Below are 12,865 nucleotides of genomic sequence, written 5' to 3'. Positions count from 1 at the left end.
GTACTTAGTGATCAGTGAGCATTAGCAGGAAGTACTTAGTGATCAGTGAGCATTAGGAAGAAGTACGTAGGGATCAGTGAGCATTAGGAGGAAGTACTTAGGGATTAGTGAGCATTAGCTGGAAGTACTTAGTGATAAGTGAGCATTAGCAGGAAGTACTTAGTGATCAGTGAGCATTAGCAGGAAGTAATTAGTGATCAGTGAGCATTAGCAGGAAGTACTTAGTGATCAGTGAGCATTAGCAGGAAGTACTTAGTGATCAGTGAGCATTAGCAGGAAGTACTTAATTATCAATGAGCTTTAGCAGGAAGTACTTAGTGATCAGTGAGCATTAGCAGGAAGTACTTAGTGATCAGTGAGCATTAGCAGGAAGTACTTAGTGATCAGTGAGCATTAGCAGGAAGTACTTAATGATCAGTGAGCATTATGAGGAAGTACTTAGTGATCAGTAAGCATTAGCAGGAAGTACTTAGTGATAAGTGAGCATTAGCATGAAGTACTTAGTGATCAGTGAGCATTAGCAAGAAGTACTTAGTGATAAGTGAGCATTAGCATGAAGTACTTAGTGATCAGTGAGCATTAGCAGGAAGTACTTAGTGATCAGTGAGCATGTGAGCATTAGCAGGAAGTACTTAGTGATCAGTGAGCATTAGCAGGAAGTACTTAATGATCAGTGAGCATTAGCAGGAAGTACTTAGTGATCAGTGAGCATTAGCAGGAAGTACTTAGTGATCAGTGAGCATTAGCAGGAAGTACTTAGTGATAAGTGAGCATTAGCATGAAGTACTTAGTGATAAGTGAGCATTAGCATGAAGTACTTAGTGATCAGTGAGCATTAGCAGGAAGTACTTAGTGATCAGTGAGCATTAGCAGGAAGTACTTAGTAATCAGTGAGCATTAGCAGGAAGTACTTAATGATCAGTGAGCATTAGCAGGAAGTACTTAGTGATCAGTGAGCATTAGCAGGAAGTACTTAGTGATCAGTGAGCATTAGCAGGAAGTACTTAATGATCAGTGGGCATTAGCAGGAAGTACTTAGTGATCAGTGAGTATTAGCAGGAAGTACTTAGTGATCAGTGAGCATTAGCAGGAAGTACTTAGTGATCAGTGAGCATTAGCAGGAAGTACTTAGTGATCAGTGAGCATTAGCAGGAAGTACTTAGTGATCAGTGAGCATTAGCAGGAAGTACTTAGTGATCAGTGAGCATTAGCAGGAAGTACTTAATGATCAGTGAGCATTATGAGGAAGTACTTAGTGATCAGTGAGCATTAGCAGGAAGTACTTAGTGATCAGTGAGCATTAGCAGGAAGTACTTAGTGATCAGTGAGCATTAGCAGGAAGTACTTAGTGATCAGTGAGCATTAGCAGGAAGTACTTAATGATCAGTGAGCATTAGCAGGAAGTACTTAGTGATAAGTGAGCATTAGCATGAAGTACTTAGTGATCAGTGAGCATTAGCAGGAAGTATTTAGTGATAAGTGAGCATTAGCATGAAGTACTTAGTGATCAGTGAGCATTAGCAGGAAGTACTTAGTGATCAGTGAGCATTAGCAGGAAGTACTTAGTGATAAGTGAGCATTAGCATGAAGTACTTAGTGATCAGTGAGCATTAGCAGGAAGTACTTAGTGATAAGTGAGCATTAGCATGAAGTACTTAGTGATCAGTGAGCATTAGCAGGAAGTACTTAGTGATCAGTGAGCATTAGCAGGAAGTACTTAGTGATCAGTGAGCATTAGCAGGAAGTACTTAGTGATCAGTGAGAATTAGCAGGAAGTACTTAATGATCAGTGAGCATTATGAGGAAGTACTTAGTGATCAGTGAGCATTAGCAGGATGTACTTAGTGATCAGTGAGCATTAGCAGGAAGTACTTAGTGATCAGTGAGTATAATGAACATTAGGAGGAAGTATCTAATTGATACTGCATTATTAGAATTGATAAAATTAACCTGCTTAAAGGATCATTAAATACAGCAGAATTCTATATTTAGCAAATACATAATAAAAAGACAATGCAGCAGATTTTTTTATGACAAAAGTGAAGTTAATTTCCCTGTCCACTGTATCATGTGACAGCCATTAGCCATTCACAGACTCATATATATGCTCTTTAGGAGCTGCTTCCTCAGAACATGTGCTCATAAAAAGACATTGCACAGTTTGATAAAGAACATTTTGTCTTTTATGTACTTTAAACTATTTTGTCTCATATGGATGTTTTAGAATAATTTAAGTTTAATGCGTCCCTTGCATACAACCTTCTGGATATAACATAGATATTAACTTTACTGTAATAAATATAGGAGGACCTGAAACTGGGACTCATCACAAATTCCTGCTCCCATTAAACTACTCACAAAAGAACAATCTCCTCTTTTAAATGATAGATCATACAATATTCAAGATATTACATGAGTGATGTGCACTTGGTAATTTCTTAGTAGCTGGAAAATCATAAAAAAATGTGTGCCCCTGTAAAATAAATAAATAATAAATAATTCTGCAGGAATCATTGCCCTGTAATCCTTCCTCCCCAGTCTTCCTTCCCTGTACAGTACAAATAAAGACAATATTAATAGTAATCTATACCGTTATGTGGGTAACATGACCCTTTAAGTGGGTTACATGACCCTTTAAGTATCACATGGTTGATGATAAAATGCTGAGTATTTAAAGAGAGATAAAACCCAAAATGTTTCTTTCAGGATTCAAAATTTTAAATATAATTTTGAAAAAAAAACAACAATTCACTTAAATTAAATAATTTCTTCTTCTATCATTTATTATCAAAATTCTTTGTTGATAAGCATACCTAGGTAAGCTCAGGGGTGGGCAAGAGCCTGGGGCACTATATGACAGCAGTTTTATACATGATAATAGAAATCAATTGGAACGTTGTTTTTTTTTAATTGTATCCTCTGTCTTAAAGGGATACTAAACCCGAAAATGTTCTTTCATGATTCAAATAGAGCAGCAATTTTAAGCAATTTTCTAATTTCCTCCTATTATCAATTTTATTTGTTGTCTTGCTATCTTTATTTAAAAAGCAGGAATGTGAACCTTAAGAGCCAGCCCAACTTTGGTTCCGCACCCTGGAGAGAGCTTGCTCATTGGTGATTACATTCAGCCAACCAATAAACAAGCGTAACCCAGTTCCCAAATCAAAAATGGGCCAGCTCCTCGTGCACAGAAGCAGCAACATTGATTGACAGTAAAATACCGCTTGCTTATTGGTGTAGCTTCAACAAATTCCATTCATAAAACTTTTGTCTTACGGGAAAAATCTCCCCTCAACATCACAACTTCTAAAATTCAGCATTCATAACGATTTGTAGCCGCCCTTGTCACAGATCCATAGTAATCAGCAGAGCAGCGAGTATCTAATAACCAATCACTTCTCAGCCCACAGTAAAGATAACAGTTTCATAAACACACAAACCGTACCGAATGCGCATAGTAAAGCAAAAAACTCCCTCCATAAAACAGGCCACTCCAACGCGTTTAACGTGAGACCGTAAGACAAGGGCAATATAACCTTTATGTGTTAAGTGAAAAATACCCCATATGCCTTGTTCCTATGTTATTCTTTGTTGAAAAGATACCTAGGTAATTGTGTGGAGCACTATTTGGCAGGATATAGTACTGCAAATGTACAACATTCTTGCAAAACTGCTGCCATATAATGTTCCAGGCAAGTTCAAGCTCATGAGCTTACCTACTTGCTTTTCCATAAATGATACCAAGAGAACAAAGAAAATTTGATAATAGAAGTAAATTAGAAATATGTTTAAAATTGCATATATATTGCATATATGTAATATGTATTTATATGTGTACATATGTATTTATATGTGTATATGTATTTATATGTGTATATATGTAATATGTATTTATATGTGTATATATGTATTTATATGTGTACATATGTATTTATATGTGTATATGTATTTATATGTGTATATATGTAATATGTATTTATATGTGTATATATGTATTTATATGTGTATATATGTATTTATATGTGTATATGTATTTATATGTGTATATATGTAATATGTATTTATATGTGTATATATGTATTTATATGTGTATATATGTATTTATATGTGTATATATGTATTTATATGTGTATATGTATTTATATGTGTATATATGTATTTATATGTGTACATATCAAAATAACAAGAGTATTGCATTGAGCAATGATACTTTTTTTATTGGACTAACTATACATTTATAAGTTGACAAGCTTTCGGAAGAGTTCCTTCCTTTATCAAGTCTGAAGCAATACTGACCAGTAGGAACTCTTCCGAAAGCTTGTCAACTTATAAATGTATAGTTAGTCCAATAAAAAAAGTATCATTGCTCAATGCAATACTCTTGTTATTTTGATATGTACACATATAAATACATATATACACATATAAATACATATTACATATATACACATATAAATACATATACACATATAAATACATATGTACACATATAAATACATATATACACATATAAATACATATACACATATAAATACATATACACATATAAATACATATGTACACATATAAATACATATATACACATATAAATACATATTACATATATACACATATAAATACATATACACATATAAATACATATGTACACATATAAATACATATATACACATATAAATACATATATACACATATAAATGCATATGTACACATATATAGACATACTGTATATAGATACATACATATGCATATTTAGACATGTACATGTATGTATTTCAGTGTTAAAGCCCTTTGCCTGTCTTTGAGCCCTTATAACTTTTGTGTGCAATATATTTTTTAATTATTTTTATTAAATAGTGTTATTATGAGTTTAACTATACTTTGTAATTTATTTTTGATGTGTTTAGTGACACTTTTTTTGTTTTGCAAAACAGTTAACCAGAGCTTTGAGGACGTGGTTATCATTCTAGTGTAAATAGCAATTGCACTCAGGTTCGCCGGAAACTCGTCTGCCACCTCTGAGGTGGCGGACAGCAATCAGCCCGATCAGTTACGATTAGGTTGATTGACACCCCCTGCTAGCAGCTGATTGGCCGCGAATCTGCAGGGGGCGGCATTACACAAGCATTTCACAAGGAATGCTTGCGCAATGATCATCGGCTTGCGTATGCTGTCGGCATTTATCGATGTGCACCGGACATGATCCGCTACAGCGGATAATGTCCGTCCACACAATGGTAAATCGGCCCCTAAGTGCGCAAACACCCTTGTGAGTAACAGTTAACGCGCCACTAATAATCTGGCCCTTAAAATTATAGTAAACTCTACCCTTTATAAAAACAGAAAAATGGACTTTTGAAGTGGGCGGTGAAGCCTGGGTATTTGAATTTCATATCTACATTAAAATGTAAGTTATAGCGCATTACAACTGATGAATTAAACTCCAAAAATATCAGTGACATTGCGGATCTGTTTTTAAAAAGGGGAGACTTTACCATCACTTTAATGTTCTAGTTTTGTTTTTTTTATTATAATTTTGTTACACGCATTATTTTAGACCCCGCTCTGGGTCAAGTAATTCATGTGGTGGAAATAATTATGAGAATTTTACCAGCATTTTTAAAGGGACCTACTTTGGATGCCTGAAAGTCATTAGGTGCTTCTGAAATGTTCCCATCATGCTCCAGGCCATGGCGTACCCATCAGCGCTTCCTGACAACAAGTGCCATTGGTCAAAAGAAAGACATTTTATGGGGCCGCTGTGACCTGTTAATGTCTTGCCAAGAAAAACAAAAATGTATTAATAGTATGTGAGTGGTAATGTCAGAAAGTTTCTGCGCACAATGTTTTTAGAACAATTCATAGATTTGTTATTTTCTTTTAGAGACAACAGCTTAGATTAAATAAAACTTGTTCCGAAAATTAATGTCTTCTGGATAAAACTTGCTGCAACATCGCAATTAAAAAAAAAATTGCATAATTCAAAAACATGACTAAAACTAAAAACAAGACAAGCTTTGCTATAGCAGTGCAACCTCAAGTGCAATGGAGTCTTTATGAATTATGTTTGCTGAGCATAAGTGTAGGTAAAAAAATCCGGAATACGCCTCTACAACGCCTACAGCAAGACACAAAACCCTGCAACATGCTACAAAGTCATTGATTAATCAGAACTCCAAATGAAAATGTTGGTAGGTCTGCTATAGAAAAGCTTTAATTACCTTGATTAATGTTGCAGAATCCACATGCCATACTTTAACCAACCCCTTTTCACAGCCGCTGACAGCGTATCCGTTCTTTAATTTAACAGAAAGAACAGCATTTTTATGTTTAAATGTTCTAAAGCATCTTCCAGTATTTATATTCCACACTATAAAGGAAAAAAATCCATATTATGTTCGTCATTTTTTTTTACATCAATTCCAAAAATACATCAATATATCAACATGGTTTATCCCCCAAAATATACCCCGAATCCAATATTATATTTGTCTTACCAAGCAATAAATTGTTACATTTTGTGAAAAAGATTTGCTTCCTTTAGTAAGGTACTGAAATTCACTTATGTATGAATTGATATTGTACACACTTTTTCTATGCATCACAATTATTAGACATATACACAGGAAAAATTAACGGTTTCGCCGAATCTTTCATTCAGAATATTCAAAATATTTTGTATTATGTATATTCGGCGCCCCTGCTGTTCAGTATTCGGGGGGAATATTTATAAAGCTCCGTATGGAGCTTGATGCCCCGTGTTTCCGGCAAGCCTGAAGGCTCACCGGAAACAGAAGTTATGAAGCGGCGGTCTAAAGACCGCTGCTCTATAACCTGTCCGCTTGCTCTGAGGCGGCGGACAGAAATCAACCCGATCGAATACGATCGGGTTGATTGACACCCCCTGCTAGCGCCGATTGGCCGCAAATCTGCTGTCGGCATTTATCGATGTGAGGTGGACATGATACGCTATATCGGATGGATCATGTCCGCTCGCACCATAATAAATAGGGTAATCTCCTTTTAAATGAATACTGATCATTTGTGGAACATTTACATTCGTTTTCGTTAAAGTAAAGGGACAGTACAGTCAAAATTAAACTTTCATGATTTGGATAGAGCATGCAATTTTAAACAACTTTCCAATTTACTTCTATTATCAAATTTGTTTCTTTCTCTTGGTATCTTTTATTGAAGAGTAAAACTAGATAGCCTCATAAGAGCTCAGGAGTGTGCACGTGTCTTTAGTACTCTATAGCAGCAGTGTTTTGCAACATTATTTGTAGCTTTGTTATACAATGTTAAAAAAACACTGCTGCCATAGAGTACTAGACACGTGCACACTCCTGAGCTCTTATGAGCCTATCTAGTTTTACTCTTCAATAAAAGATACCAAGAGAACCAATTCTCACCACATGAGAATGAAGCTCCCATTGGAGCCTATGGAAGTGCGTTTTTATGAGCGCAATGCTTCCCAGCAATGCGAACGCGAGCTCACATTCACACTGCGCTCAACTTGTAATACCAGCTCACATTATCGTGCGTTAGTATTACTCAGTGTGGAGCGCAAATATCGCTTTCAGGAAGGCAATATTTTGTCACCACCTGCTGCTATTAACCACTTGTTAGCCCCCCCCCAGAGGGCTATATAACATTGTGCAGTATTGCACTGCAGCTCTCTGGTATCATCATTAGACAGTCCCTCTTCTTCACAGACCTTTTACAAGAGCATCTCTGGATCCTGAAAGCAACACGTTTTCATGCACATCCAGACTGGTAATTGTCTTCATGTGTCCGTGAAATATTCTTAAACAAGTTCCTGTCTGCAGGTCCCACTGTCTGAAACAACAAATGCACAGCACTATCAGGGCTGCAGCAACAATGTATTACATTGTCACATTGATGTAACTTTCTTATTGAATTCTATAGAAGCAGGTATCTGTTCAAATGCATTTTTTTGTAGAGAAATGAGTATGGGTGCAGGGTAGTGCACACTAGCAGAGAGAATGTGTAAGTTCAAGTTTCACTCCACTGCCATGTATTACTATGAGCTCTGCGTGTTACGGCATACAAGTAGTTAAATTACTGGAACAAGTGGAATAAAACCACCAGTCTGTGTGGGTTACTGGAAGCCCAGGGGTTAAATCAGTCCTCTATATCTGTTACTAAAGATAAGAAGTTAAATCACTGCTCTATGAGTGTTAATAGCAACCCGAGGGATTAAATCAATCCTCTAAATGTAATATGTATTATTAGTAGATAAAATGGTTAACTGATCTGTATTACTGCTAGCCCAGGGGTAAACTGAATGCTCTATATATATTACTGCAGATCAGAGGGTGAAAGCTCTGCTTTATACATGTTATTAGCAAACAAGACATTTAAAGGGACATTCTAGAGTAGTGAATTAGACATTCATTTTTGTTTATTTGCTATCTCTTGCAAGCCGTAAGCATAATCAGTGTGTGCATAAACATTGTGCATAAGCTTAAAAGGATATAAAACCCATTTTTTTTTCTTTTATGATTTAGCAACCTAAGTAGTGCTTGCTGATTGGTGGCTACATTAGCCACCAATCAGCAAGTGCTACCCAGGTTCTGAACCATAAATGGGTCACCTTCAAAGCTTACATTCCTGCTTTTTCAAATAAAGATAGCAAGAGAACTTTTCCCCCTTTCTTCCATGCTCCGAGCGGTGCTTACCCGCTGACTTGTTCCCTACTTCCCCCCAACTATCATAAAGCCCAAAAGTGGCTACTCTCCAGACTAATATACCGATTAATTTAGTATACCTAAAAGGGTCCATGAGTGGCCTGCTAATTAGTCTGTCAAATTAAGATCGAAAATTTATAAAATAGAGGTTTGATTAGCATCGCTCTCCTATATTTGTACACTGTTTTGCAATTGTTTTCGTTCTATATATGTTGACATGTTTACTATTGGCAATATGAGGCTATGTTTGTTTTCTTTTCTTATGCATGTATTATAAAACCTCAATAAAAAATAAAAAATTAAAAAAAAAAAAAAAAAAAAAAAAAAAAAGATAGCAAGAGAACGAAGAAAAAATGATAATAGGAGTAAATTAAAAAGTTGCTTAAAATTTCTGCTCTATCTGAATCATGAAACAAATAAATTTGGGTTTCGTGTCCCTTTAACTGACACCCTACGTATTATGTTCTACCCCTGGAAACTCCAAGAGGACACTGTCAAAATAAATGTGTCAGCTATACTGTGTTATGTCAAACAATGTCATGCCTCACCATTGTGAAATGGAATATTGTTTATTAATTAAAAAAATAAAAAAAAGATTTCTTTACAATCTTATACTTTATTCACCTGACACTGAGGTCAAAGCTCCCACTGAACACAATGCCTTTGTCCTCGCACAAATGTACCGCTCGGATGCTCCCCGCATGACCGTGGATAAGAGGCGGCACTTGCTTCATCTCAACCATGTCAAGTAACTTCACTTTGCGATCAATGGAACCAACGGCGACTAAACGCCCTCCATCAAAATGTATCACACGATGTGGGTCCCCCCTGCAAAAGATATAAAAAAATCAGGGACCGGTAAGTAATACCCATGTTTGTGGTTATGGAAAAAACGCAAATAACCAGAGTTAAATAGAACATAAAGAAAAAGTAACAGCAGAGTACACGTAAACTGTCAAAAAAGCTTGTGCATAACGTATACTGGTACACACAGGCACATCTAATACAGCTGTACTAATATGTTCAGGCATGTTCCAGACAATGCTATTTTACTGTGTGTATATAAAGCCAGGGAGCCTCATTCTATGCAGTCTTGATTTGAGGTATAGTATTGCAATGTTGGAATCCTACTTTGGCATATTAGAATTGTATGATTCAGCCCAGTAAGGCTAATTTTATAGTGTTAGGACCAGTCTATTTTGGGACACCTTGTAAGTGGTGACTGGCTGAGCAGAATATGGCCATATTGTGTGACTAAAATCCCATCTTTATTTAAAAAAAATAAGAAATATGAAGAAGACAATTTTTGCAGCATTAAGAAATATGTTAAAAATATGTGAAAATATGTGGTATTATGTGTTTGGAGGTGCACCAATACCTGTTTTTGTCTTATATTTATTTAGGTAATTTTGGCAGCACTCCCCCAATATGAGCATTAAAATATAATATGTTTTTGTTAGATGTGCTTAACCAAAACCCCCCTGTTATTTACTTTAAAGGGACAGTATACTGTAAAATAGTTTTTCCCTTAATGTGTTTACAATTGCTTTTTTTACCAACTGCAGAGTAAAAATGTATGAAAATTAGCTTTTTAAGGTTTATTTCTGTATATTAAAGCTCTGATTTTGTGTTTTGAAGCCACAGCCTAATAAAATAGGTTGAGCTTGTAGGTATAATCAGATCTCATTACTGTATCACATTGTGCACATATACCTGCTTCTTTATCTTATATCTGTCCTTAAAACAATCACCAATACTTTGAGAGAACAATGGAAAATCAACATTTTATTACCTTATCTCTGCTTTATCACACTGGGAGTGTAATTTCTTCTGCTGGCTGTGTTTACAAAGCTTATCTATAGCTGGTACGCGCGGCCACAAACTTTCAGAATAGGTGGGGATACCACATGCTAAATTAACAATTTCAAATGCCAATATAAGGGTAAAGGAGCTACTTGTAAACAATTTAATACACTCCAGCAGGTAAAGTGGATCATTGGGAACAAATTAAAGGGGAGAATTTTTTTGAGTAAACTGTCCCTTTAAGGGAGACTGTCATAGTCCCCTTGGTTTAAAGCACTCCTCCCTCTTCAGGTGTGTTCCAGACAGTGCTATTTTACTGTGTGTATATAAAGCCAAGGAGCCTCATTCTATGCAGTCTTGATTTGAGGTATAGTATTGCAATGTTTGAATCCTACTTTGGCATATTAGAATTGTATTATTCAGCCCAGTAAGGCTAATTTGATAGTGTTAGGACCAGTCTATTTTGGGACACCTTGTAAGTGATGACTGGCTGAACAAAATATGGCCATATTGTTTGACTAAGATCCCATCTTTATTTTAAAAAATTGAGAAATATGAAGAAGGCAATTTTTGCAGCATTAAGAAATATGTTAAAAATATGTGAAAATGTGTGGTCTTATGTGTTTGGAGATGTGCCAATACCTGTTTTTGTCTAATGCTCACTGACTGACAGGCATACATCATACATCTGTATTAGTGCTCACTGGCTGACAGGCACACCTCATACAGCTATACTAATGCTCATTGTCTGACAGTCACATCTCATACAGCTGTAATAGCGCTTATTGGCGGACACACACACTTCATACAGCTGTACTAATGCACACTGGCTGACAGACACACCTCATTCAGCTGTTTTAGTGCTCACTGGCTGACAGACACACCTCATACAGCTGTATTAGTGCTCACTGGCTGACAGACACACCTCATACAGCTGTTTTAGTGCCCACTGGCTGACAGACACATCTCATACATCTGTATTAGTGCTCACTGACTGACAGACACACCTCATACAGCTGTTTTAGTGCTCACAGGCTGACAGACACACCTCATACAGCTGTATTAGTGCTCACTGACTGACAGACACACCTCATACAGCTGTTTTAGTGCTCACAGGCTGACAGACACACCTCATACAACTGTATTAGTGCTCACAGGCTGACAGACACATCTCATACAGCTGTATTAGTGCTCACTGTCTGACATATCTCATACAGCTGTATTAGTGCTCACAGGCTGACAGGCATAACTCATACAGCTGTATTAGTGCTCACTGTCTGACATATCTCATACAGCTGTATTAGTGCTCACTGTCTGACATATCTCATACAACTGTATTAGTGCTCACTAGCTGACAGGCACATCTTATACAGCTGTACTAATGCTCAAAGGTTGACAGGCACATCTCATACAGCTGTATTAGTGCTCGCAGGGGGCTAGTTATCAAGCCGTCTACTTTTCTGGCTTCGCCGGCCCAATACGTCCGCCTAAGCTCGCCTACCTTCGCCGCCGCGGACCTGAAAAAAATACGCCTAAGTTATCAAATAAAGCTGTCAAAAAGCCGCGGGGCGATGAGCAGCGGACTGTGACAGTTATCACTCATCCGATCTCGCTGCCCTTCGGCTTTTTCCCAGCTTTATTGCTAGCCTGTCACTAAGCACTCACACTAACTACACTGCTCTACCCCCTATACCGGCGCCCCCGGAGCCCCCCGCAACTAAATAAAGTTACTAACCCCTAAACCGCCGCTCCTAGACCCTGCCGCAACTCTTATAAATGTATTAATCCCTAAACCGCCGCTCCTAGACCCTGCCGCAAGTCTTATAAATGTATTAACCCCTAAACCGCCGCTCCTAGACCCCGCCGCAACTCTTATAAATGTATTAACCCCTAAACCGCCGCTCCTAGACCCTGCCGCAACTCTTATAAATGTATTAACCCCTAAACCGCCGCTTCTAGACCCTGCCGCAACTCTTATAAATGTATTAACCCCTAAACCGCCGCTCCCGGACACCGCTGCCACCTACATTATACCTAGTAACCCCTAATCTGCCCCCCCTACACCGTCGCCACCTATAATAAATTTATTAACCCCTATCCTGCCCCCCACTACGCCGCCACCACTGTAATAAAATGATTAACCCCTAAACCTAAGTCTAACCCTAACCCTAAGGCCCCCCTAACTTAAATATTAATTAAATAAATCTAAATAAATTAACTCTTATTAACTAAATGAATCCTATTTAAAACTAAATACTTACCTTTAAAATAAACCCTAATATAGCTACAATATAAATAATAATTATATTGTAGCTATCTTAGGAATTATATTTATTTTACAGGTAACTTTCAAT

The 12,865-nt window shown here is 37.0% G+C and overlaps 1 protein-coding gene across 1 annotated transcript in view; it reads right to left on the bottom strand.

The window, feature by feature from the left end:
• Positions 1-12,865, bottom strand: part of FBXW10B (F-box and WD repeat domain containing 10B) — a 161,963-nt gene that overhangs the window by 27,161 nt on the left and 121,937 nt on the right. Inside the window, 4 exon segments of the mRNA XM_053696877.1 lie at positions 5,631-5,773; positions 6,219-6,367; positions 7,715-7,836; positions 9,333-9,536. Coding sequence (XP_053552852.1) covers positions 5,631-5,773; positions 6,219-6,367; positions 7,715-7,836; positions 9,333-9,536 — 618 coding nt within the window.

The sequence above is a fragment of the Bombina bombina genome, chromosome 1 (assembly GCF_027579735.1).
Source record: "Bombina bombina isolate aBomBom1 chromosome 1, aBomBom1.pri, whole genome shotgun sequence".
Lineage (NCBI taxonomy): Eukaryota > Metazoa > Chordata > Amphibia > Anura > Bombinatoridae > Bombina > Bombina bombina.
The sequence above is the reverse complement of the archived record's forward strand: the minus strand, read 5'-3'. Positions and strand labels throughout refer to the sequence as shown.